The sequence below is a fragment of the Populus alba genome, chromosome 1 (assembly GCF_005239225.2).
Source record: "Populus alba chromosome 1, ASM523922v2, whole genome shotgun sequence".
NCBI classification, from domain to species: domain Eukaryota; kingdom Viridiplantae; phylum Streptophyta; class Magnoliopsida; order Malpighiales; family Salicaceae; genus Populus; species Populus alba.
In genome coordinates this window covers 31,712,569-31,739,649 of record NC_133284.1, presented here as the reverse complement: position 1 = coordinate 31,739,649, position 27,081 = coordinate 31,712,569, and the positions used below count along the sequence as shown (strand labels likewise).

The 27,081-nt window shown below is 33.6% G+C and overlaps 3 protein-coding genes across 3 annotated transcripts; 1 reads left to right on the top strand and 2 right to left on the bottom strand.

Annotated features, from left to right (window-relative positions):
- Positions 1-1,728: 1,728 nt before the first annotated feature.
- Positions 1,729-4,631, bottom strand: LOC118055615 (tubulin beta-4 chain). Its single transcript, XM_035067573.2, has 4 exons — positions 4,476-4,631; positions 3,616-4,025; positions 3,249-3,518; positions 1,729-2,601 (listed from the first exon to the last, which is right to left on the bottom strand). The coding sequence occupies exons 2-4, from the start codon at positions 4,007-4,009 to the stop codon at positions 1,922-1,924; spliced, it is 1,344 nt and encodes a 447-aa protein (XP_034923464.1). The 5' UTR covers positions 4,010-4,025; positions 4,476-4,631; the 3' UTR covers positions 1,729-1,921.
- Positions 4,632-11,827: 7,196 nt separating this feature from the next.
- On the bottom strand, positions 11,828-14,708 carry LOC118055601 (uncharacterized). Its single transcript, XM_035067558.2, has 3 exons — positions 13,757-14,708; positions 13,065-13,228; positions 11,828-12,985 (listed from the first exon to the last, which is right to left on the bottom strand). Exons 1-3 carry the CDS (start codon positions 14,373-14,375, stop codon positions 11,912-11,914), a joined length of 1,857 nt encoding a protein of 618 aa, XP_034923449.1. The 5' UTR covers positions 14,376-14,708; the 3' UTR covers positions 11,828-11,911.
- Positions 14,709-17,746: 3,038 nt separating this feature from the next.
- Positions 17,747-24,996, top strand: LOC118055557 (stomatal closure-related actin-binding protein 1-like). The gene is given in 16 exon segments (XM_073407205.1): positions 17,747-18,004; positions 18,657-18,956; positions 19,351-19,479; positions 19,620-19,712; positions 19,859-19,999; positions 20,298-20,342; positions 20,344-20,367; positions 20,891-20,956; positions 20,958-20,975; positions 21,559-21,739; positions 22,448-22,458; positions 22,461-22,566; positions 22,877-22,935; positions 24,002-24,136; positions 24,392-24,541; positions 24,652-24,996. Coding segments are annotated over 15 exon segments (1,485 nt in total). The 5' UTR covers positions 17,747-18,004; positions 18,657-18,674; the 3' UTR covers positions 24,697-24,996.
- The last annotated feature ends 2,085 nt before the right edge of the window (positions 24,997-27,081 follow it).

The window sequence follows — 27,081 nt, the reverse complement described above, 5'->3', positions numbered from 1 at the left end:
AACAAAACTAAATTTTTATATCAAAATTGAATTGAAAATATATTGAGGTACTAAAATTGTATAATTTTCATGATTTTTTAAGTTTAAGAACCAAAAGGTATCTTTTGCGAAACTTATAGTATGTAGTTCATATTTTATGTCTTTTTCATTTTGGTCCATCTTTTTTTAATCCTATTTTTTCATAAAAAATCAAAATCAATTAGTTTACTATTAGAACTAAATCATTGAAAAAATAAACAAGAATCAAATTAAAAATATATACAAAATTTTACACAACTCATTGACAAATACTCTAAAACGCGTGGGGAAAGTATTGTAGCTTTCCCCACATGTATTTTTTTTTTTTTTTTTGTCTTTCTTCTTCTTTTTTTTTGTCTTTCCCCATATTTTTTTTTTGTTTTTTTCCCTTTTTTCTGGGTTTTACATGTTTTTTTTGTTCTTTTTTTTTTCCAATATTGTTGTGTTTTTTTTAAAAAAAATACTTTATAGATTGTTACAGTGTTTCCCCACATGATTTTTTAAATACTTTTCTTATGTTTTTTTTTTCAGAATTGTATTTGTCGATTTTATTTTTTTTCATATTGAGCTGGTTGAGAATTTAGCTTTGTAGTTTTTTTTTTTACAACACCATGGATTGCTACAATATTCCCCCACATGATTTTTTTTTTTATGAATTTTTTCAAAATTATCTTTCTTGATTTTATTATTTTTAATATTAAGCTGATTAAAAATTACAACTGTAGATTTCTTCATGAAATACTATAGATTATTATCGTGTTTCCCTGCATAGTTTTTTTTCCTTTCATTTTTTTTGTTATGAATTTTTTTAAAATTTTTTTGTATTCATTTTATTAATTAAATATTAATTTAGTTAAAAATTTAGCTTTATAGTTTTTTTAAAAAAATATTATGAATTATAATAATTATTTTCCATATAATTTTTATTTTTATTTTTTCTACAAACCTATAACACCAGACAAGCATGTACTAATGCGTGAAAGATAAACAGTGGAGCCCTGCATGCTGAACAACACACGCTTTTAAACAGTGGAGCCCTGCATGCTGAACAGCACACGCTTTTATAGTAGAGTAATGCTTAATAATTGAGGAAACAGACGAGAAGAAAATAGAGTCTGGTGGGGACACCTGACAGGTCCCTTTGAATATATATAGAGTTGCAGACTCACATGTTAAGCCAAAAGGACCGAAATCTGGTGTAACTTAATTGAATGGTCTGATGCTAGCTGTGAGGCTATTATTCTCTCTTGTTCTTCCAAGCTACCATATAGGTGATAAAATGCTAAAGAACTACTGCCAAGGAAACACGTTGCTTCACATGGAGTCTCTCTCTCCTCCAGGATCCTGCTGTGCTGCGTTGACCATTTTATTTCCGTGCACCATATTTTGTCCAGAAACATTTGCCTTGGATTTATGCCGTTTCCTTTGCACTCCCTTCGTGTCTTTTCCTTCTCCAGTTTTCAACTGAAGAATTTGCATCGGCATTTTAACAGCGGTAGATGTCTTCCATCATCTTTTTTTTTATGAGACCATTAATACGTACTAGCCTGAAAAGCATTCTTGGCTGTAACAGTGTCTTCTTACCTGTCCTGCGTCCTCCACCATCAACGCTGCCTAAACAATCATGTGGGTTCTATTTTCGACGACTGCTAGGACTAGAGGCAAGAGTAACGCGAGAATTCAGAAACAAATATGAATAGTAAAACAACCCAACCCAAATCAACCTCGTTATATTTAACAAATATTACAGCTAGAAGGAAAAGCAAGCACTATTCCAACTCTACAATCCATACACTACTCTCCGTTGGAAACCGGAAATTCACCCATGACCAATTAAAAGAGTACACACATTTATGCAGCAAGACTGCAAAATCGGTAGCTGGACCGGACCGCTCACACTTCTTTACATCTCAGCAGCCTCTTCTTCCTCCTCATCCTCGTAGTCAATATCATCCTCAGCAGTTGCATCCTGGTATTGCTGATATTCAGACACGAGGTCATTCATGTTGCTTTCAGCCTCGGTGAACTCCATCTCATCCATGCCTTCCCCCGTGTACCAGTGCAAGAAAGCCTTCCTCCTGAACATAGCTGTGAATTGCTCGCTCACACGCCTGAACATCTCCTGGATGGAGGTTGAGTTTCCGATGAAGGTGGATGCCATTGCAAGACCTATTGGAGGAATATCACACACACTGGACTTGACATTGTTTGGAATCCACTCCACAAAGTAGGACGAATTCTTGTTTTGGACATTGATCATCTGTTCATCAACTTCTTTAGTGCTCATCTTACCCCTGAACATGGCGGAGGCAGTCAGATAGCGACCGTGGCGTGGGTCTGCGGCACACATCATGTTCTTGGAATCCCACATCTGCTGGGTGAGTTCTGGGACAGTTAGTGCCCGGTACTGCTGAGAACCACGTGAAGTCAGAGGAGCAAATCCAACCATGAAGAAGTGCAAACGGGGGAAGGGGATGAGGTTCACTGCAAGCTTCCTAAGATCAGAGTTAAGCTGCCCAGGAAACCTCAGGCAGCAAGTGACACCACTCATTGTTGCAGAAATCAGATGATTGAGGTCACCAACTGCAACAATTGTCAACAACCCAAAGTTATTCAAGCATTTTTTAAAATCTCATCTAAAGCAAAAATCATTTTGAAAAGCAACATTTACCACACTTCCAACCAAAATAAGGGGCACGACCACATTTTATAAAGTACATTACAACAAGCAGATAGAGGGAGTAAGATACAGCTTGCAAAAAGCCAAAATTCGTAATTAAGAAACTGTCAAAGCAAGAGGAAAACCGCAGATGAAATCATCACCTCAGAACATCAAAGCAACTAAACTAGGCCGCCTTGTAAGCAAGTGGAGAACATAAACAAACAACAAGGGAAATGAGGAAGTGTCCAAGCTAATACATAAATGCTATTATACATGACCAAGCAGTGTAGACCAGGTGTTCAGCAGAAAGGAACAATGACACATAATTAAACCATGCACATCCATCTCAATCTTGATTTCAAGCCTTGATAAAGATATATATTTCAGACAATCAGATAACAAAACCCGAACCCGCCAACCCCAGCCTAATGCAAGTTTATGAAAACAAATTATGGCTTAATCAGAATTGGATCACAAAAATCCGAATGTGTTAGGCACCAAAACAAGCATGCTACTAAATTTGTGTAACAAACACATAAAGCTAGTTTTAAGACCAAAATGCACTTACAGCTAGGAGTAGTCAACTTGAGAGTCCTGAAGCAAATATCATACAAGGCCTCATTGTCAAGCACCATACACTCATCAGCGTTCTCAACCAACTGATGAACAGAAAGGGTGGCGTTATATGGCTCCACAACAGTATCAGAAACCTTGGGTGATGGAAACACAGAGAAAGTGAGCATCATTCTATCAGGGTATTCCTCTCTGATCTTAGAAATCAAAAGAGTCCCCATCCCAGAACCAGTTCCTCCACCGAGTGAGTGACAAACTTGAAATCCTACACGTAATAAAGAAAATTCATTAATAACTACTCGAAAATTTTAAAAATCAAATTTGCCGAACAACAACCATTCATCGCACATAACAACACATACCTTGAAGACAGTCACAATTCTCCGCCTCCTTCCTCACAACATCAAGAACCGAATCAATCAACTCCGCACCCTCAGTATAATGACCCTTGGCCCAGTTGTTTCCAGCGCCAGACTGTCCAAACACAAAGTTATCAGGCCTAAAGATCTGGCCATAGGGACCAGTCCTCACACTGTCCATAGTACCAGGCTCAAGATCCATAAGCACAGCGCGAGGGACAAATCGTCCGCATGAGGCCTCATTGTAATAAACATTAACGCGCTCCAATTGAAGGTCAGAGGATCCAGTGTATTTTCCAGTGGGATCAATTCCATGCTCAGCGCAAACAACCTCCCAGAACTTGGAACCGATTTGGTTACCGCATTGTCCTCCTTGAACGTGAAGGATTTCTCTCATTTTTTATGTTATATTTCTGCAGAAATAAAAAAGGCAAGCCGGATAAAAAATATTAAGCACTCTCGGAAAAAAAAATTGCACGGAGACATCAGATCCGAGACTCTATTTAAAAGTACGATTTTGATTTTAAAAAAAAAAACAGCAGGCGAAATTCGAAACAAATTTCACATCCTCGAAGGAGAAGATACTGTTGGCAAAGAACAATTAAATTACTAAAAATAGCGGAGATAAACACACTAGTAGCTTAAAACAGTGTGTTGTCACCGATCCAGCCTGTTTGGTTTATGAGAAAATGCAAGCAAATGAAAGCCGCGACAACTAAGAAAACAAAGCATTGAATCCACAAGTTCAAATCGGAAAGATAAAACAGAATGAATTCAGCTTTTTGCGGTTTCTCTATGTTCTTTCTCGGTATCCAGACGGACTTGAAATGAGAGAGGAATCAGATCTGGAAATGAAAACTCACCGTTGAGAAATCAGAAAACGGTGTGACAGGGAGGCGCTTCCGGTGAGGATTCCGGCGATCGAGTGAGAGTTAGCCTCGATCTAGCAAGTGAGAGGGAGCGGGTGAAGAGTGTAGTGCAGGGATGGTAAAATCCGTGCGTATATAAAAAGAAGGTCAGGAGCAAGCTGTGTGAATCGGACGGCTATGATTGTTTCCCTCTCTTTTTCTTTTGGCCCGTTAGATGCCGTTTGATAGTGACTAGATACGGTCCGAGCTAAGCTGCCAGTAAGACTTGAGTTATTCACTTAATTATGTTTAATAAATTTTATCAATTTAATTAATATAAATTAAAAAATACAATGATAAAAAAAATTATCCATATAAAAAATAATAGAAAAACCCAACTTCAGCATATTCAGGTTAGCATGTTAAATTTATGATCTAATTATCATATCAAGGTTACCTTATCAAAAACATGCTAAATAAATTTATGGAATTCAGTTACCCAACAATTTAATATTAAAAGATGAGATTGGTGAGAAAGCATTTAAAAAAAACAAAAAAAATCAAAGCTAACTCAATAATATTATGATAATGATCATATAATTGGGATAATTTCATGAAAATATTTTTTAAAAAAAACAACATGAAGAACAGTTCCATGTATATTAAATCTTGAAGAATAAATTTTTTTAAAAAAATCAAAACATATGTTAACCTTTAAAATCCATGACTCGAGTCTTGAGTATGGGACTAACCCCGTAAAAAGCAAACCTTAAAAATTACAAAGCAATAATTTAAATCATTAATATATTAAGGGATAAAATTGAAAAAAAAAAACTAAATAACAATTAAAAAAATAGGGGTTATATTTTATATAAAAATAATTTAAAATCAAATGTTGCAGGACAAGATTAAAAAAAATCAATTAGAAAAATAAAAAAAAAATAACAATAAAAAAAATAAGGACCGAGTCTGATATAAAAATTAAATGAAACTAAATAAAGAGGGGCAAAATAAAATAAAACATTCAATAAAAAAAAATAGTAATTAAAAAAAATAAATTAAATAACCCCTCTATATTTTTACAATGAAAAATAAAAAGGATAAAAAAAAAATTTGTTAGTGCTCATCCACCACACCCCATCTATATGCCTGGCAGCAACATAAAAAAGATGGAGAGGCGTTTCTAACATCATCATGAAAGGCAACGATCGAAAGTAAATGACGCCACATGTACCACCCATATGCACACACTAACAAATTTTCTTTGTTTTAATAGGATTCATTTTAAGCAAAAGACCAAGTCACCCCTATAAGCTTATCTATCAAGGGAAAAAAAAAACAATTTGAAAAGATAAAAAAAAAAAACCTTTGGATGCAAGCTTAACCAATCTTGTTTTTTAAAGGTAATGTATTTATGGTGTGCTTTTAAAAGGTAACCTTTTACATTTTATATACAACTTAAACATATACACTGTTATTTTTTTTATAATAAATAAGGCAATGAATATTATATAAATATCTAAGTTTTTTATCTTATAAATAATAGAAAACGTGTACATATAAAGAATCTAATCTATAGAGTATAGACCGTTGCCATCCCTATTATTATTACGTGTGTTTTTCCCCTCTCAACGAATCAATAGCCAAGAGTGTCCGGAAAGGGTGGAAAGTGGAGGGAAAGAAAATGAGGAGGGGGGAAATGCAATTTTCAAGATATTTTCTGTTGTTGGGGAGTATAAAAGAGAGTGCGGGGAAAATAAATCCTGCGATGGCCCACGTAAACCTTTCTCTCCAATTTCGCAGACAATAAAGTGGAAGTAACACCTAACAAAATAACAATTTTATCATTTATAAATGTGATTTTAACTTTATTGACAATTATTTTCTTTCACTCCTCATTATTTAAATTAGTCTGATTCCACGTGTTACACTACATGATAGAGTTTTTTTTTTTTCTCGGCTTCAAAAAAACGTGAGGGATGTTAATGTTTTTTTATGATATTTAAAAATTTTAACTACAGACTAAAAAATTTATAATACAATAAATTAAAAGTTTTATATGTTAATAAATTATAATAAATTTATGAATTATTGTCGAAGATTGAGCTAGAAAATCGAGACATGGATGTTATTTCCTATAAAAAAATTATGAATATTTATTTCAGTTTTAAATTATTTTTTAAAATTTTAATTGGTTTGAATTAATATAATTAAAATTTATTTTGTTAAATTAAACATTAAACAACATTAAAATCTATTTTTAACACAACGAGAGCCTTATATAAAGTAAAAAATAATTGAACTAAATTTCAACTCAATATAAAATGATTAAATTATAAATAAAAAAATGATAAAAAAAAATATCGTGAAATATAAAATATGGATTGTGTCTTTACTTGATGTTGCATTTTTTTTTATATATTTTATCTATCTCGTATTATCTAACATGTTCATAATTATAAATATTGTTTTATGATTCTTCGAGGTTAATTTTGAAATACCAAATTAATTATTAAATGGAAAGCAAAAGAGCCTATGCAAATGAAAAAAGATTGAAGCCTCCAGTAAAAAAAGACGTAAATGGAAAATAAAAGATTTGAGGTGCTATCAAAAAGTTTGAAGGACCAATCCAGAAAAAAAAAGGAAGGAATGATGGAAAAGAAAGGAAAAAAAAAAAAGATTCATTATTAACATGAAAAGCTTTTCCTCGCCAATTATTTTAATTATATTGATAATTTCTTTCGTCATATCAAGGTTATTAATTTCGTTGTTTTGTTTTTTCAATTAGAATGAAATGTTTTAATTTTGGAGTGCTTCAATATGTCGTTTTTGGAGTTATACTGTTCACACACACACATATATATTCAACAAACATGATTCAAATTCAAAATAAATTAATTATAAATTACGCAATACAAACATAATGTCAAACAAATATAATTTTAAAATTCAAAATATTTCTAAATATTCAAGATTAAATAAATCTTTAACTTAAATTAATTCAACTTAAACAAAATATCAAAATATTATGAAATTAAAATGTTTTAATACAAATATTTTAAATATTAAGCTAGGTCAATGTTATCAAGGCTAATGGGATCTAAAACATCCATTGTTTTGCTCAAATTCCTAAAAAGTGTAAACTTGAAAAAAAAAAAAACATGAATATAAATCATATATATTAGTGATAAATCTAATTTTAAAAAATTAATATCATTATTAATGAAAATAGTAATAATAATTTTCAATATTATTATTTTATATTATTGTTATTGAAAATAGTAATGAAAAAAATAGCTTTTTATACTTGGGTGATTTAATTAATTAAATTGAACTAGGTTCAATTTGATTCAATAATTTTTTAAAACCAAAACGGAACATGTAAAATGAAACCGGAAAATTCTGGACAGAATTTAGCTGAAAAAATTCAAAACAAATCAAGATTTGAAATGAGATGAAAATTATTCTATTTTTGAATTGGTATAAAATATTTCGGCTATTTCAGATGAAACGAAACAAAACTGAGAACCTTTGTTTCATGCTTTATTTCCCTTCATTCACCACCCTCGTCCAAACAAGAGGATGAAAATACAGATCCTTTCCCCCTATTTTCTTTTCTTTCCTTCAATCCCCCCCCCCCTCCACTGTATTTCCTGTCCCATTTTTTCTTCGTATCTCCATTTATCTTCCTAAAATATAGTTTTAATCACAAAATAACCATAATTCTTTTCCCATCCCATGGGACCGGGTGCACGATGGTCATTTTACCTGCAAATGATCAGCTGTTGATTAGCAGGGTTTGTTCATTTCTGTGGGATCTTTGTGTCTGTTCACGGGGGAAGGGGTAATTGCCAAGAGCATTTATTAAGCATAATGATTATCGGTTAAACTCTCTGATTAAAAGTTGTTGCTGACTCAAATAAGATATTAAAGGGAGAGATCAGATGCTTGTTGATGAATCTACCTCGAAATAGCAGAAAGGGACAACCCAGACAAAAATGGTGGGGAGGAGCTTTGCTGGAAGGTGCCACGTGAGATAGCGACGTGGCCATGTGACATGCCAACAACTCTCACTTGCCTAGCTCCCTGATATCACACTCACCTCACGGTTAACTATCTGTACGCGTCGGTACCTTCCACTGAAGTGTGGCCACATGATACGGCCCCGTTCTTGCTTAGATTTCCAGCTAAGCATTCCTCCAAGCTGCTCGTCTGGACCTAATATTATGATAGTTATTATTTAAATAAAAAACGTTTTTTAAAAACAATTACTACTGTATCACCAATTAATTTAGTCGAAAAACACCCGTAACACATGGTCAGTAATTTATGGCCCATGGTCAATGATCTGTGTATGTTTATGCCCTTCATTTCCAGGCTGGTAATATTTCCTCTGTCGGGACATTAGATGGCAAGAGATTTAGGAGCGTTAGAGGGTGAGTTTTAATTTGTATTTTTTGTTATTTTTTTTAAATAATTATTTTTAAATTATTTTTAATAATTTTAGATTTTGATGTATTAATATTAAAAATAAAATTTTAAAAATAAATAAATATATTTTAAATAAAAAATATTTTAAAAAATAATTACTAGTCCAACTTACAAAGTATAGTAAAGTATATGTTGTCAACTAATTTTCTTATTCCAGGTAATATTTCCGAGATAGTAGAGGGCAAGAGATGTAGTTTGTGTGAATTAAATTTCTTATTTCGGGTTAAAATACAGTATTTGATATTACTTTTCTTCTTTTTCCTCTTTGCCCCAAAAAAACATGGTGTGAATAAGAAAATTCATGTTATTCTTTTATTTTATCTTAATATTTGATTTAGTTTTTTTAGTTTTGATTATATGATTTTTGTCTTAATTTATTTTGTAATTTTTTTTTAATTTCATCATTTAATATTAAAATTTTATTCTTCTTATTTTTTTTTCTATTTTAGATTTGATCCCTTTTCTTTTGATTTTGAGTTTTTTTTTGAATTCTTTTGTGAAATGTTGGGTTTTTTTTTCTTTCGATTTTTCTCTTGAATCAATTAATGTTATTTACCCAAGTGGTTTTTTATTTAGCATTTAACCCTCATTCTTTTATATTATTATTATTTTTTTAGGATCTTTTATCAAATTTATTTTATTTTTCATTTTCATCCTCTAACTTTGAAATGTTATTTTTCCTCTATTTTTGTTTTGATATCAAATTTGATTCCTATTATTTTGTTTTTAAATCCTTAATATGATTTCTTCTGTAAAATGTTTTTTTATTTTTAATTTCACCATTAAATCAATCAATATCCTTTTCACCCTGATTTTTTTTGTAGAACATTTTGTTTTTGTTCTTTTATATTACTCATTTTACTTGGGGACTTTTGTTAAAAAAATTTAATTTTCATTAGTTGATATTAAGTTTGTTGTAAATTGAGATTCATGGTTACTGTTAGTAAGGTTACACCGAGCTCACGAACAAGGAAATGAGTTTGAAAGGTTGACTTGGATGATATTAGTTTTTTTATCTTTCAACACTTTGCATCCCATCCTTTTTTTTATGTTTCTTTAAAATTTATCAAGGCCTAGTGCATGGGTTACATAACGACAATTGTACTCGGATTTGCTTGGGTCATTTCTTCCTCTTTTATTTTTTATTTTCTTTGTATTGCCCTTAGTTAGATTGAAATGTATTTCATCATCATTTTATTTTTAATTATAATTTTTTTACTATTATCACTCCTTTTTGTTTCTTTGTACCATGCATCTAATGTCGTGGAATAAAATATTCATATTTAACCCACCCAGATTTATGACCAAGATCCTGATTTTTTCTTGCCTTTTTTAAAACATGTCTGTTGTCTCTTGATTTTTTTAATATTAAGATTTTTTTTTCAGCCCACAACATAGCCGGGTCACGGAGGAGTGAAACACTATAATTCTTCCACCAAGGCTAAATAGAAAAGGCTCTCGGTGTGTCTCTGCACGACCACTCAGCCCATGATGTCTTTTAAGCCCACCATACATGCTCATGGCCGTCTTAAAACGTTGTTCGTTCTTACATTTGCCTCGGTTGGGCCATAAATCCAAAGCCCATTTGCATATCCAGCATGACAATAACATACAGGTATCTTTTGTTTATTCGAGGAATCAAGATCAGTAGTATAAAACGAGATTAATTAAATAAAAGAATTCAGCCCAAGAACTGAAATTCGGAGAGCGTTGTCACTGTCATATTTTGGTCTGAAAATAGCAGATAGGATAATTAAGAAACCAGCCAAAAAGCAAATGGAGCCTGTCGTGTCATTTGACCGAATGCACGTTTGGCTTTTGGAATGCACTACCATTTTTTGAACATCCGAAGCACGAGGATCAAAATCAGGTGGAGCTTAAGCTTTTCAAAGCAAGCTGTATGGGTATAATCCTTGTTCCTTCTTCTTCCAAGAGATAATGTCCATAGCTACATAAATTGCTGACAATTCAGCAGGTAGCACGTTATTTCACATGGAGTTTATCTGTCTTGCAAGATTCATTGCCAGGTCTTGCTGTCCTGAACATTATTTTTTTTTCTTTTCCCGTTTCTTCCGATCTTGCAAGGAACAAATTAATCTACGCATCTAAATAAAAAAGCAAGAGGGCATGTTGCAGTTTACCATCTGCAGCAGACATTGGAGCTATCATGCCGTCCATTTTTTCCTGCCTGTAAACGCCACCTGACGGAGAGCATAGGAGGAGCCATTTGTGCGTACAGTGGAGACAGTGTTCCTTTGTAGATCCAAGTGACTAGAAACCAAATACAGGAAAGCCACCATTTGTCTCATATTCCACTATATTATTTCATGTGATTGTGGTAACTGTCATATAATAAATGTCATGCTCTTGGACATCTTGGCAAGTATCATTTCTATGGTTGGTTCAAGAGTTATGCCAAAGTGTAGACCTCTATTTTGTGTTATTTGTTAGATTTATGACTTTATGTTATAGATTATTGTTTTGTTCATGATGGAATAGGATTTATAAAAATGTTTTTTAATTAGCTCAAGCATGTTTTGATAATAGTCAGACCTTGAAGAGACGATGAAAACATACTTTGGACCCAAGCAATGGTTATGGGCTCAGGCACATACCAACACCCATAGGATTCGATGTAGCACCCTAGCCCAGTCTTTGAGTGCATGCCAAGTGTCCCTGTGGGCTTGAGCAACACCCTCGAGCCTGGTGTCGGGACCTCGCCAAGGTGTGGTGCCCCACGAGCACCCGAGCTCAAACACTGGGAGCCCGCCACAGTGCAGATAAGTTTGGAGCTGCGATGTTTCACCGAGGGCAATTACTTTCTTTTAATTGTTCCAAAAATTTGTAATACAATATAGGTTACATTTGGTATGAAATGCGTGCAAAAGAATATCAGTAATATTTCAACGTATTGTACAAAGAAAATCGGTTAAACAAAATCTGTCCAGCACTAAATGCTATTATGACTCATGACAAACAACAGCAGTGCAAGAAGAGTCACCATCTACAACCCACAAACTCAATTCTTGAAGTCGCCTTTGAATCAAATCCAGACTTGTGTCTGTAGACCAATAAACCATTTTCTTCCCAGCCTCCAAAGATGATTGGTTAAAAGCATCGGCACGAATCTGGATGCCAATGCTTGCCTCGTCAACCCTGAGAATTCCTGCACCATTCTGTTCCAAGAATTTCACCACAAAGCATACAAAATTTGTGCTCTCTCCCTGTAACGAACCCTTACCTATTGTGGCAGCTACCTTCTTCAGGAGATCAGCCCAGATTTCTTGAGCAGAAGAAGAGCTCCTGACAAAGAAAAATCCCAAGCTCTTCCCAGCACACAGGTCACTGGAAGGATTAATGAACTCTTGAACTTTACTGAGGAAAAGCACGTTTGCATCCACTGTCAAAGAATCATACCCATCTTCTAAACACTTCTTGATTACATAAGCATTCACTAAAACGTTCTTCATCAGCTCTGCACTGGAGTGTTGAAATCCCATTACTCTCTGTGCTCTAAGATAATTGAAAAACTGGTCAGCATCAATCACAGGATGCCCTCTTCTAGCAAGATCGAATAGAAGGTCAGACCCAGGGCCTATCAATATATAGTTCCTTATACTTAGCCTCTCCAAGTGGCAAAGCATGTTCCTCGTGATTGTGCCTGATTCCCCTAATATAGTCACAAGCAGAACACTCCGATCTTTCTGCACAGTCCGAAGAATAGACCCAACTTCATCCAAGGTCCTTCCAACCCTTCCAGAAAGAACTTCTCTAAAGCAGTAATCATACCATTTCAGATTACTCAGTGGTTGCATTTCCAGTAAGTTGAATTCAAGAGAACTTCCGTCCAGTAATTGGGAGTCAGGTCCAGCAGTTTTCCCATAGTTAACACCAGCATCCCTGTGAGAGACACTGAGTGCTCTCTCATGCTGAAAATTTGTGTAGATATTAAAATAACCTCTAGAGTAGATGAATTTAATGAACCAAGGAGTCCAGATTCTTTCTCCCATCCTTTTGTACCACCCATTTGTCACCTGCATGACATTGAATTTAGACAGAGAAAAAAAAATCAACCAGCAAACGTGAAGAAGGGGGGGGGGGTCATAAGATTACCATTCCATCAAGAAATGGCTTGATGCCCTTGGATTTGTGCAGATCATACCACAACCTAAACTCTTTCCAAGGTTTCGGAAAGAGAATCTGACCCCAAGTACCAACCAATTGGTACAAGAAAAGACGTGTTTCACTATCCAAATGTATTTTGTTTCCATGTTTACCTGTAACCAGCAACCAGATCGATCAAAACCACTCTCCAAAGGATAAAAAAGAAAAATATGGCCAAGGGTAAGTAATAGGGTTGTAGAATCAACACGATTTTTATAAGAATGCTCAACTAAGAGAAGAAGAAAATTGCATGTTGCACATTCTACCAACAACAAAACTAATGCGTCTTGGTTTAGATGTCATTGTAATTCATAGACATCATAGTGGAATCAGAAAAAAATGTATGGATCAGCTTGCTTCACACATGCTTATGCATTTGCAAATCAAATTTAAATTTTTTAAAGCTCGCATCCGATCAACATAAATCTCAGCCATAAGCAAAATATTGAAAAGATTTCAGCCTAGCAATTAACTCACTACCCCCAGAGTTCATTTTTAACATAATGCAAGGCCTTCACACACTAATTCTAAAGCAACGAGCATCACTACATCACCATAAAACCCGAAAAAAACAAATAAAAAACCTATAAGCCCCATCATTAAACAAATAAAAAAAGACATGAAACAGAAGAAAATAGTACCTGGGACAAACCTTGGACGCTGAAGTGAAGCGCCATAGACAGAAGGACTAAAATTCGACGCGTTGTAATAGTAATTAACAATCAAACCCCTCACAAATTTATAAAACAGCGGCGAAACTTCCAAATCATCTTCCACAATAAACGCAAATTCATGATCTGAACTTGGCCACCAAGCTTCTAGCCATTGAGCTTGCAACCCAACATTATTAGTCCTATAATGCACAACTTTGTTTCCAAATTTCCAATCAAACCCATCGATAAAGTTCAAAACTTTTCGCGATTCCTCAAGTTTGTTATCTATAACGTTTAGGGATTCATTGGTGAGAGCAAAGTGGTCGACGTGGATGTGGAGATGGACAGTGTCTCCGCCGTAGTTGGCGGCGGAGAGGGAGTTAAGGCACCTGGAGAGTGAGTCTAGGCGGTTAAAGGCAAGAACTTTGATTAGGAACGTGAAATCTTGAGGAGTGAATTGGTGATTTGTGGTCTTGATTGAGGTGTTGATTGGGATGAAATCAGGGTTAGGGATGGTAAGAGTGGATTGGTGGAGGGAGAGCAGGATGACGGCACCAATGGAGGTGAGAATGACGGGAAGAAGTAACTTTCTTGGTGGGCCTACCATTTGCTATGCTTTTAAGATTTGAGATCAAGGGAAGGAAGGGGCATTGTAGGGGTTTACTGAGGGTTTTTCAGTTTCCGTGTTTGAGATGTTCGGACGTGAAGAAGTGAGGAAGACAGAGATCTCAAGTTTGCAGACCTTGCAGTTGATGGTTCCTTGGGCTGGGAGCCAGGAAGGGGAGGAGTTGGTGCTAAGATGAACTGGAAAACGATCGTGAAGCCCAATGCGAATATATTTGGAGGTAGGAGTCCAAATAAGTGCAGAACTAGGCTGTTCTTGATCTGGGTTTTGAGATTTTGGCAAGAACGAATTGGCCCAGATGGAGATAAGATTCACTGTGCTGCACGTCATGTAACGTCCAATTGGATTCTGTGAAAGTAAATATGAAGATTCAAAGGAATCTTTGGACTTTGGATGCCATCTTCGAGGTATTTTTACCACCATCCGAGGGGCCTACCTGTTTTCTACATTGGATTTTTTTCGAACAAGCATTGATCCTACTCCTCTTCTAATTTTATCTCTCTTGATCTTCTTCATCGCTTTTGACCACGACATATTCGAAAATAATCTGGGATCCAGTTCTCAGGGCCATGTTATAATTGATTTTGTCTCTCTTGAATTTATTCATTAACCTCGCATTTATACCTTGTTATTCACTATATGTACTAACCGTAAATAATGGTTGTATACTTGTATCAATATAGATAATAAATTATGGTTGTATCATTTTGCCACGAATCAAGAGAAATAGGACTAACCGTAAAACACAGAGAATAATAAATGTGATCCAAATTTTATTTTTATCTATAATGTTACTTTATTTATTTTTGAATCACTAGGTGAGAGAGAAGAAAACTTGCTAAAAAACATAAGTAAATAAAGAAAATGATTAGTTGTTGTGATTTCTAAAAAAAATAAATTAAGTTCAGTGTTTCAATATTTTATCCGGTTATAAGAGTTGGATGATGGTGATTAATGACACTCAAATTAACTGAAAAAATAGGTTGGAGCTTTGAAAGATTTAGGGTCTATGTTGATTTTTTTTTTATTGCTTTTAGGACTTGAAGGGCACAAATAGATTTATTGAGTTGTGTATGTTATTTTTCACATGTTTTTTAGGATAAAAATTGGTTGAAAATGGATTGTTTGCTCCGTGAAGCGGAGAGTTTTTGCCCAGTTTTCAATTCCTTGGGCAGTCAAAAACTAGGCGAGAGAACAATACATTCTCTGCCTCGACAGATGATAAATTATCTTTTTTTTTTTTAAAAAAAAAATAAAGATAAGTAACATGCTGTTTGTCTCCTTGCTTGCTAAGATTGTGTTTGGAAACGCGGTTGAAACGCGTTTTTAAAAAAATTATAAGTTTTTTTTTATTAAAATTTAATATGGTTTGTACTTTTTAGATTATTTTGATATACTGATATTAAAAATAATTTTTTAAAAATAAAAAATATCATTAAAATATATTTCAGTATAAAAAATTATTTCAAAAACAACCACTATCACACTACTAAACAAACTCTAAATAAAAACAGAAGCAAAGGCAGATGAGTGAGCCTTGCCTCCAACCCCGCGCCCACCTAGCTTGTTACTAGGGGTAGATGTTGTGCCCAACCATTTCATGTCTTTTTATTTTTATTTCGCACTATAAAAAAAACTATCATGATGATTCACCTACTCTTCAATTTTTTACAAGGCTTTAAATAAATATTATAACCTCTTATTTGAATTTTAATAATTTATTTTTTTAATTATTACTTATGAAATATAAAAAAGAACAATGTTAATATTAAATTGTTCATGAAAATTCAATTCCAATTGTATTTTTTTTTGTTTATCAAACTTTTATAGAGATTTTAAACATGATTTTAACACATTTATGATTTTTTCTCACTTTCAATCATACATAGTAACATGGACAAGTTTTTTTAACTTGCTTCAACGATTATAAAATATTTATTTTAACATATACAATGATTTCAATTTAAAACCTTGAATAAGATAAATAAAAGATATTTAATAAAAAAAATAATTTTAGACTTGAGAAATCTATCTTTTATGATTATTTAAAATGATTCACATTAAAAAAAACCCATTGTTTTATAATTAGATAATTATTTTTTAAAAAGTTACACAAAACTAGATATTTTAATATACATCTTTATCTTAATTTCTATACCCAATCTTTAGTTTAGACTAACAACTCTATAATTATTTATCAGTGCATTGTAATTCTCAATTTATTTTTCTAAACAAATATATTAACTTTATTTTGCAATAAAAATTTATTTTGATGAAATTATTATTTTTTAAATATATATATTTGAGTTTATTAATAATGTTAAAGAATTTCCTAAAGCATAAATATTGTTTTTTTAACTTTCAAGAAAATTATGGTCCTAGGCATGCAAACTAGCATAACAGCTATACACGTATGACGTATCCACCTTAATTTGGCAGCAACTATAAATGCGTAAATAAAGACTGCGACAGTTTTGATAGTTATGATTTTTTAAAAATAACCTTTAAAAATATTTTAGTTGTGCTTTTTTAAAAAATAAAATTTTAAAAACATGTATTTGATTAAAAATATTGTACAATTAATTTTTATATGTAAAATAAATAAAAAAACAGATCTATAAACATGCTCTAGTTTTTCCAAAATGAAAGTTTAAATGCAATTATACGTGAATTAAAAAAAAAAAAGAATTTTCTTAGGTAGACAGGAACAGAAGTTATGATAATACTAAACGGTAGCGTATACAGCTCTGGTCAACTAGCAGAAAGAGAAATGACGGTCCCTTCGAGAATTACTGCCTCCATGCTTACACAAAAAACAGCATCATCTCAACTGGCAACGAACTCTCCTTCTCCTGTCTCTTGTCTTTGTTATGACAGACCGATCCTTGTTCCTCAAGGATCAAGAGACACCAAGGTGTAGGACCCACCAGAGAAGGATTTTAGTCTTCTAAGCATGATGACATACACAAGCATGCTGGCCCGCGACACACCAGACTACCTGGTCCAACAGCCATTGTAACCCTTGAGTGCTTGAGAGTTGAGTGTCTGTATCTGGTAAAATATAAGCTGGAAGTATTTTCTCAAAGCGTTTCAGATTAAAGTATTTCTTTCTGGATTTAATATTTTTACTTCATAACATCCACAAGCATTTAATTTGATTTTTTAATAAAATATATTTTTTTAAAGTCTCATACTAATCCGTACATAAATAACCTAATTAAAGTTCAATAAAGACTAATCTCGAAACCATAGTTCAAGCCAAAGTGGTACTTAATTGAAAAAAGAATAAAAATAAAAATAAAAAACAGTAGTAACAACTAACAAAGTCATAAGGGCGGCCTTTTGTTTCTTTTTTAGTTTTTACTTCTTCCTTGTTTTGCTTTTTTTTTTTTTTTTTTCAAAAAAAAGCAAAGGCTACCGTAACCCCTACTCTGCATCTTCCATTTAAATTCATTGAAGAATTATCATCCTGCCTCTCTATTAATGAACAGTCAAATTCTCTAAAAAAATTCAATCTTGGCTTGCTCAAGTTGCATCTGATCCAAGAATCTCAAAAACCCATCTCTTATTTCTCATTTATCTGCTTTCCTTTTCACGTATCTTCGTGATCTGTAAGTCCTCAAGTTTCTCCCTTTATGTCTCCATTCTTAACTTTTCTTCAAACCCAAAAGATACTAGAGAGCTAGGGTTTCATTTTCATGCTCTCTAACTCTTTTCCTTGACTTCTTAGCAGTACTATTGTGTGTGCTTTGTTGTTTCAGTCTTTGCCTCTTTTTAGGTACTTTTTGGTCTTTGTCTAGAGTTGTTTCTGCTGTTTGGCGATCACTTTCAAAGCTTATTATAGTTGAAGGTTTTTTCTTTTGTTTCATGGATGATTGTAGAAATTACTATTATTATTTTTTAATGTTTAGCTTCTTACTTTCTTTTTTTTAATGTTATATCAGCTATGTTTGTTGATATTAACTGTCTGTTTGGTTGCTGAGAAAGACTTATGAAAATAGGAGAAAATTAAATACGAGAATTTCTTGTTTTTTTTCGCGTTGGAAGTTTTTGTTCTCTTAGCTAATGAGTAATTGTAAATCTTACATTTGTTTTAAGAGAGTAAAAAGGGTTGCTTGTTTTTTCCCTCTGATTAATACTGATTGAGTTAGTTTCGGTTGGTAAGCACTGACCCACATTTTTCTTTTTTGTTGAGAAGTCTTTTTACCATGATTGTCTGGTTAATTCCATTTTGTTGATATTACTTATTTGATTGTCCAGCAGGTTCGTTAGATTGAGACAATGACTAGGGTAACCCGTGATTTTGGAGATACTATGCAAAAAGATGCTGTCCTAGCTGTATCAGCAGATGTTGCATTTGCTTCTAGTCGGTTTCCTAATTACAAAATTGGAGCTACCAATCAGATTCTGGACGCAAAAGATGACCCCAAAGTATTGTCCATGAAGGAGGTTGTGGCACGCGAGACTGCTTTGCTTTTGGAACAGCAGAAACGCCTCTCTGTCCGTGACCTTGCCAGTAAATTTGAAAAGGGATTGGCTGCTGCTGCTAAGTTGTCAGAAGAGGTTGTGTTTCTTTTAAATTGTATCCAGCATTTTGTGTTTCTTTTTGGAAACTTGATTTGTTTTTCCTTAGGTGGATTATTGAAGCTAATTTTCTAATAACTTGACCTCCTCAATTGTATGTTAGTTTACCCATATGGTTCCTGAGAAATTAATCATGCCAATTGGCAGTATTATATTCAGCTTTTTGATTACATGGTCTTATCTACTTGTTTTTTCTTGTCAACTGAATGGAGCATCAATTAATTGTGGAAAAAAGTTGGAAGTCTGTTGTTTGTTTCATTTCAGTGGTTGTTTTTCTCCATTTCTCAGGCTTTAAGACTTTGGAATTATTAATTTCTGAAGAGAGCGGGTGATATAGGAATCAAATGATAAGCTTTTCATCTTTGGATTACAGGCTAGGCTCAGAGAGGCTGCTTCTTTAGAGAAACATGTCCTATTGAAGAAGCTTAGGGATGCGCTAGAATCATTAAAAGGACGTGTGGCAGGTAGAAACAAGGATGACGTGGAGGAAGCTATTGCCATGGTTGGTGTTACTTCACTGCTTCTTTTATCAAACTTCTTCCAAAAATTTGATTTTATGTGTTACTCAATGAGTTGGTTGTTACTGCCATGCCATTACTTAAAACACTTACGTGGAAGATGAATTATGGTCCCTTCTTCTAGGTGGAAGCTTTAGCGGTTCAGCTGACTCAGAGGGAAGGAGAGTTGATTCAAGAAAAATCAGAAGTAAAGAAGCTAGCAAATTTTCTTAAGCAGGTAATCTTGTCTTTGAAAGAATTTGGCATATTTTTCTCAAGCCAGTAAATTCCATCCAACAAGTTCTCTATTCTTTACTTTTTTAATTTGAGATAACAATAAGGAATTTTTTTTCCTCATTATCTAGTGCTTGTATCCACTTGTAGGCTTCAGAAGATGCCAAGAAACTTGTCGATGAGGAAAGAGCTTATGCTCGTGCTGAAATTGAGAGTGCCAGAGCAACAGTTCAGAGGGTGGAAGAAGCTCTTCAGGAACATGAACGAATGTCTCGAGCTTTGGGGAAGCAGGTTTTGTATTAATTATTAGTTATTACAGCTTCAATAGGAGTTTGCCTTTAGTTAAGTTATAAATTCTGAAGGTGTCTCTTTTTACGCTGACAGTAGATAGATATCCTCTTTTCATATTTCAATACTTCTGGTACTAGCCATTGAGCTGGTACTTGGCTGCTTTTGAAATTAAAGAGGACAGTTGGACATACTTTTCATGTTCATTTAGGGCCCATGTTCAAGTTGGAATGCATTATTTTGCCGCATGCTTTTCTTTCTTCTTATTTCTTAACAAAAATATTTTTGTGTGGCATATTAGGACTTGGAAGAATTAATGAAGGAGGTTCAAGAGGCTAGAAGGATCAAAAATGCTGCATCAGCCAAGCAAGGTGTGTGCTGGATCTTTGGTGAAAATTTTTTCTTAATGGAACATTCTAGTCACCAAATTAATTTGCTTCACTTATTATGTAATTTGGTGAAGTTTCTTCTAACATAGCTGAGGCTCATTAGTGGCTTCTCCAGAGTTGTTTATCTATTTCTCTAAGCCTATCATGAGTCTATAACTGCATTTCAAAACCGATACTCAACAATCATAATTCTTGAATTGCTTTCAGATGCATGTATATGTCCATTTTCAGGACCAAGTTCTTGGAAGTTAGAACTATCAACGTCCCCTTGTGTTTCCTTGAAATGTAGTTCGCTTCTGCAAAAAAATTTACATGTTCAGACTTTTTGGATGGGCCTGGGCCATGTTTTGAGTTATCCAATAAATTCAAGGGAAATTGAGTTTCTAGGATTATGATTTTATACTTCTCTGGAATGCTTTGTGATGACCTAAAGCTTTCAGAGATTTCAAATTTGTGGACGCACATTCATTTATTGATCACAAGTGAATTGAACTAATTTTTGTAGGTCATGGACATGGAACATGAGCTACGAGCATTGAGGATGCAACTTGCTGAGAAGTCTAAATGTTTCTCTGCAGCTTCAGAAGGAGGTATTGTTGTTGTTGTTAAGATATTATTCGTTGGCCATAAATAGATCTTGCAACATCTTCTCCTAATACTTTACTGCATGTTTTAATATGCTTTGCTGTTGCTACTTTTCCACCATTATCCAATCTTAGAATTTTCTTTTATCACTTGACTTGTATAGTTTACCTCTCCCTAATTGTCATTTTAGTCATTTGTTTCCCAGCCAATAGGTTGTTAAGTTCTCCGATTTCAGAATTTTGTTTAAAATCTTCAAGAAAGTAGAAGTATTTGAAAATTTGGGGCAATACGTTTAAGTTGGTAGTTTTCATAATTCAAGCATTTAAAACTCTTTGAATGGTTCAGGATCTGGTTTAAGCTCTGATGAATGTCATATGCTTTTGTCAGAGTGACTCAATGGCTAGAGGAAATTCTTTATGCACGCTTTCTTCTAAAAACATTTCTTGTGATATTTGGTTATGATCTCTTGTATTTGACTCTCAGTTGTAATTTCCATCATTTTGTGGTTCGCTTCTTTGCATATTAAACTTGTTGAATAAGTATATCAGAGAATTGACTAAATATTATGTTCCCCCCCATCTTTCCCAGCTTGCAAGGAGCAGGAGAGGCGAGCAGAGCATATTCCATTTATTTGAATTAGATGGTTCTGAAGCGTTAGGTTCATGTCTGCGGATCAATCCTTGCTCTGATAATGCTCCAGAACTTTCTGAATGTTCCATTCAGTGGTATCGTCTGTCATCTGAAGATGTCAAAAAGGCACTTATATCAGGTTTCCATCTTCAATAATTTTTTCTCTTCTGGATGCTTTGGACAATTGAACAAAGTACAGTAGATGCTTCGTGACTGATTCTATTTTATCAGAGGATAGCGTTTGTTAGTGCCTTTAAGTTACTTTAGTTGCTGTCCTTTAGATTTGATCTAGCCACTGTCCACCCTTTGTGAAATAATTGTCATTTTGTGATTGAAACAGTTGCTATGAGGCATGAAATCTGTCAATTCATGAAATAAAATGGTTATATCAAACTTTTTGCTAGGCAAGCAAATTGTGGGATGGAATGCTGCCTGTAATCCAAATCAACTATTAACAAAGAATATTTTATTGAGGAGATGAGGCGTGGGAATCCCATAAATTCAGATTTCAGTATCTAGATATAGGAATGTTTGCTTGTCTGAATCAATGGCTTCTGTTATCTAGTATGGCTAAAGTAGAATATGGCATGAGTTATGTGAAAATGGTTGCCCTGTAAGTTTAGATGAATTGACAGTAAATTAATCGGGTAACAAGTTAAGCATTTTGATATTGAATTTGGGAAGAGCCACAGAGAGGGTTTGGATGAAATTGCCTTTTGCTAGTGAGTGCTTGGGGATTCATAAAGTAGAAAAGCATTGTTAGGACTGTTTATGATTTACGCTTAGTTATCATGAATATTGCATAAAATAGACTACTGACTACTTTCAGTAATTTTACTCTTCACAGGAGCAACCAAACCAAGTTTTATGCTCCAGAGCCTTTTGATGTTGGGCGAGTCCTGCAAGCTGAAATAATTTCTGATGGCCAACAATTCACTTTGACCACTACTTGTGCCATTGATCCTGGTCTGTATTTGATCTGCTTCTCTAATTTGGTTTTTGTATTCCAATTTTTATTAACCCAGCTCGACTAAGCTTTGAGCCAAACTAGTTGGGCTGGCTACACAATCATCTTTCTCCTGTCAGCTCTGTTTTCTGCCAAGCTTCCTATGTTATTTTCAATTTTTATTCATTTATGAAAATTGGTAAATAAAATTCTGTGGTTCACTCTTTTGTATGTAAAGTTATGAACCATGCATTTACATAGGATAAAATAAATAAATTATGAACCATGTGTTCGCATAAGATAAAATAGCTGATGTAATTTTGTGACCAGCTGCTGGTCTCGGAAGCTATGTAGAGGCACTTGTGCGAAAACATGATGTTGAATTCAATGTAAGTTGTCTTAATACTGTTTCAACTTGTATTTTTTCTACTTAAGTACCTAAACCCGTCAGGTTCAATATTTGGGAATTATTCTTTCATGTTACCTGAACACTCATATTGTGCTTCTTTGCAATAGTCATTTTGGTGATTCTAATCACCATTCTGGCATGTTGGATGGGTTGTGGGTCAAGTTCAGCCAGGCTGACCATTGTTGTTGGTCTATTTTTTTTAAATTGAACTCAGTCCAACATCAAATCCCTTCAGATGCTCACATGATACAGGCAAAAGTGCTTGTGTGCATGGTGATTGGATATTTATTTTCTGTCCGTTCCTGAATCCTGAGGGCTTGCTGATGTTTTTCCTTCTACTGTACTTACTGCAATATGTCAGTGAAAGGGCAATGATATTTGACTGTCTGCTACTTTGTGCAATGAAGGTTCTTTGACTTTTATGGCCTTGTGAGAGTGTGCATGCCATAGAGAAAATAGGAAAAGATGTACATTGAGATTCCGAGGTTAAGAATTTGAGGACGCAACCTAGTTTATAGTAAGAATCACAATGAGGGATGACATTGGGAATGGTTGGTTAGGTGCCCCATTCTGCTTCTGTTATTGATTGGCAGATGTTATTTTCTTAACCATTGTGAGGATCAGGGTGGCATTTAGATTCCCATCCATTCTTTGCTTTTCCTGGAGCATGGAAACTAACATGTCCTAGTCTTGTTTAATGTATGTTGTTATTACTAAAATGCAATGGGGTGTGAGGGCATCATGGATCAGTGAACTGACGAATGTGACCAAAGCGGGAGCTTGAGACTTCTCCTCTCCTGTTTTGCAAGAGCCATTGAGCTACAAGCTCATGGGTTGAGAGCATCATACTAATAATAACTCTTCAAGGATAACTTATTGAAGTTTAAAATCGTCCTTATGGAAATTTATAGAGGTTGTTTAGCCTGTTGTCCTTTCATTGTGGGCCTGGGTTAAATGAAACTGAATATATATATATATTTTTTTATAAAAGTGATCATAAGGATTAAGGAGGCCATTATTCTCCATTGATTTTGTTTACTTTACAGGTAGTTGTTACCCAGATGAATGGGTTAGATCATACATCAGAATCTATTCATGTGCTTCATGTTGGAAAGATGAGGATGAAGCTTCGCAAAGGGAAGTCGACAATTGCTAAAGAGTACTACTCTACTTCAATGCAGGTATAAGGGGCTGTTTCAACCTTTATCTCTTGAGATAAGATGGTTCTGTATTTACAAAAGCTCATACCTTGAATTCTTTTTCGCTTTTATTCTTATTTGATTGCAAATGTTTTGGTCCATCCTCTCAGGACAGACGCACACACACACCTCATATATGCCTAGAACGTTATTGACAGTTATGTTGAACATCAGCCTCTTAATTTGGTATTTATAGCACATGACACAGCCATTACTCACACTATTCTTTTGCTTTAGCTGTGTGGAGTTAGAGGAGGTGGGAACGCTGCAGCTCAAGCATTGTTTTGGCAAGCAAAGAAAGGGGTTTCCTTTGTATTAGCATTTGAATCAGCAAGAGAGAGGAATGCAGCCATCATGCTTGCAAGGAGGTTTGCTTTTGATTGCAATGTAAGTGTGTCAAAATTTATCTTGGATTAAAATTGTCTGCCAAGAGCTTCGTATTCGGCATCTTCCACAAATGAAGTAACCCTTATTTTTTTGAACTATTGGAATGTCAGATTATGCTCGCTGGGCCAGATGACAGAGCTCCTTTAGGAAGTTAAACCAACCTCCATACTGTTTTGTTTCACTAATTGTAATTAAGTCGAGTTTGCACATGAATCATAGGTTTGTAATAGTAGGATTTGGCTGGCATGATTGTGTTGTGGCCTTGTGGGCCTCCACCATTCTTTTTTCTTCTTCATTTTTAATTTTTCCTGCCCCTACTAAGGCATTTTTTTTTTTAATTTGCCTTTTAATGGAGTGTTAACATCTTCCCACTTACAATTGGAGATGGATTGCAGCTGTCTCGATTCTGTTGAATGGTTTTTGTATGATGGCTACACAATTGATTATTGTTGTAAGAGTTATGTGCTCTATTTCTGTTAGAAGCTTAAGAATCCTGTGTCTAATATGCTTTTTGAAGTTCTAAACTATGGAAACTGCATCGAATATGCTTGGAATTGTTTCTATATGATGAAACTCTCGTGTACCGCAAGAATCTAACCAAATAATTCTCTGATTCATGTAATTGAATAAGCAATATCTTCACGAGAAGTGTATCCATCCAACATAGATGGAAATGTCAAAAACTGATCCACAATGAGCATCACAATCCCTGCAATACCATGTTTGCCAGTTATTCTTCCAACAAGCAATACAGAAAACATGCATCTCTCCCCGGGTACCAGATAAAGCTCAGATCATATTGATATATGATTGACCAGTTGTCTCCTTCATTACAGGTAAAATCCAATAAAAACAATGCAAGAAATTTGCCGTTGTTGAGCTTCATTACGGCGGTTTCCATATTTGCTCTCTGAGAGTCTCTCCAACCAGCACAGATATTGGTGATGTTTTTCTCAAATTTCAGTCATTAGGTGGCCATAAAATTAGGGTTTATTTTTTTATTTAGCTTAGAAACTTATTTTGACACAAAACATCTAGAAAAAAGCCTAAACAACTTGATAAAACCCTTACATGGCATTTAAAAACCTAAAAACCATACAAAAACCCAAGATCAACCCATAACCAATAATCTTTCCAAGTTTAGATCTAGTTTTTTATGCAATTTCAAGATGTAAAAACACCTAAATTGAACTTTTCTCATCGAATGGAACTTGTTGACATTAAAATCGATCATTTTGATAAGATGAATTGGTGTCAACAATGATTTTCTCTATCTACTACAACAATTAGGAACTAAAAATAACAAAAATAAATTTTTGTAGCAAAATTTAATTGCAAAATATTGAAGGACTAGATAGGTAATAATAATAAGTTTGAGGACTAAATTAAAATTTTTATGAGGACTTTGAAACTATCACTCATTCATGATGCATTTTCTACTTCAGTCATCTGTATTTTAATTTTGTTTTTAGCCAACAAATCTGATTCAATTGTGTTTTAATTTGGCCATAAAAGAATGCAATCGTTGAAAAAATTGAATAGTGAGTTCACAATAAAATGTACAATGATGAACAGTGTTTGTATGCAAAATGTTTTATCCAAAACATTTAGAGTTTTTCTATGGCTAACTATTTAACTTGCATTCCATCGCAAGTTGAATATTTTTTTCCAATAAAAAAAATTGAATACGCAGACTTTTCATACATGTTTTTTTACAAAAAAAAAAATTCTAATTGTAAACAAGAAGCCTTTACACACATCTAATTAAATAAATCGAGAACCATCTGTTTTAAATAAATAAAAAAAATTATAAAGGACAGCTAAAAATGAAACTAGAAAAATCAAGAAAACATATATAGATCAAGATATTTGATCTTGCATACAAGTCATTTACTCGGTAGTGTTTAATGAATTTGTTTATCAAAATTATTTTTTAATTAAATCAAATAATAATAGAAACAAACAAACACTTAAAATTGATTGAATAAAATAAAAAGATACAAAAAACTATTATGAAATGGTGCACATATTAGAAATAATGTCCAAAAATAAATATTTTTTATTTTTAACAATAAAATTTATCTATATAAAAACATTTTATAATGAATCATAAAAATCTCTTTATATATTAAATACATAAAAAATAATTAAAAAACTAATCTCCATTAATAAAAGGCTAAATAAGAAAAATAAAAATATCATATAGGGGTATTAATTGAAATATAAATTTAAAAAATATTAGAAAAAAGCTATCATTTTTTAAAAAAATATTAGAAAAAAAAAAGAAGAAAGAGCAAGGTGATGTTAGATGCACGTGTGCCTTAATTTTAAAAGCTAACATCCCGTATATTTTTCAAAAAAGAACTTAAGAACGGTGTTTTTATTAATTTCTCATATTCGATCATTATAGTGGCTAAAACATCACGATTTTTTTTAAGCTTACAAACCCCCTTTTCAATCCATTTTAACACAAAATACTTGGAAAAGAGCCTAAAACACCTTGACAAACCTATAAATAATCTTAAAAACCACACAAAAAC

What these genes read in the sequence shown, in the direction of transcription:
- LOC118055615 (XM_035067573.2), bottom strand. Translation starts at nt 4,009, where the DNA reads ATGAGAGAAATCCTTCACGTTCAAGGAGGACAATGCGGTAACCAAATC. An exon ending in GAATTGTGACTGTCTTCAAG is followed by an intron (nt 3,519 to 3,615) that starts GTATGTGTTGTT and finishes TATTACGTGTAG; the next exon opens with GATTTCAAGTTTGTCACTCA. An exon ending in CAAGTTGACTACTCCTAGCT is followed by an intron (nt 2,602 to 3,248) that starts GTAAGTGCATTT and finishes CAATTGTTGCAG; the next exon opens with TTGGTGACCTCAATCATCTG.
- LOC118055601 (XM_035067558.2), bottom strand. Translation starts at nt 14,375, where the DNA reads ATGGTAGGCCCACCAAGAAAGTTACTTCTTCCCGTCATTCTCACCTCC. An exon ending in GCGTCCAAGGTTTGTCCCAG is followed by an intron (nt 13,229 to 13,756) that starts GTACTATTTTCT and finishes TGCTGGTTACAG; the next exon opens with GTAAACATGGAAACAAAATA. An exon ending in AGCCATTTCTTGATGGAATG is followed by an intron (nt 12,986 to 13,064) that starts GTAATCTTATGA and finishes AATGTCATGCAG; the next exon opens with GTGACAAATGGGTGGTACAA.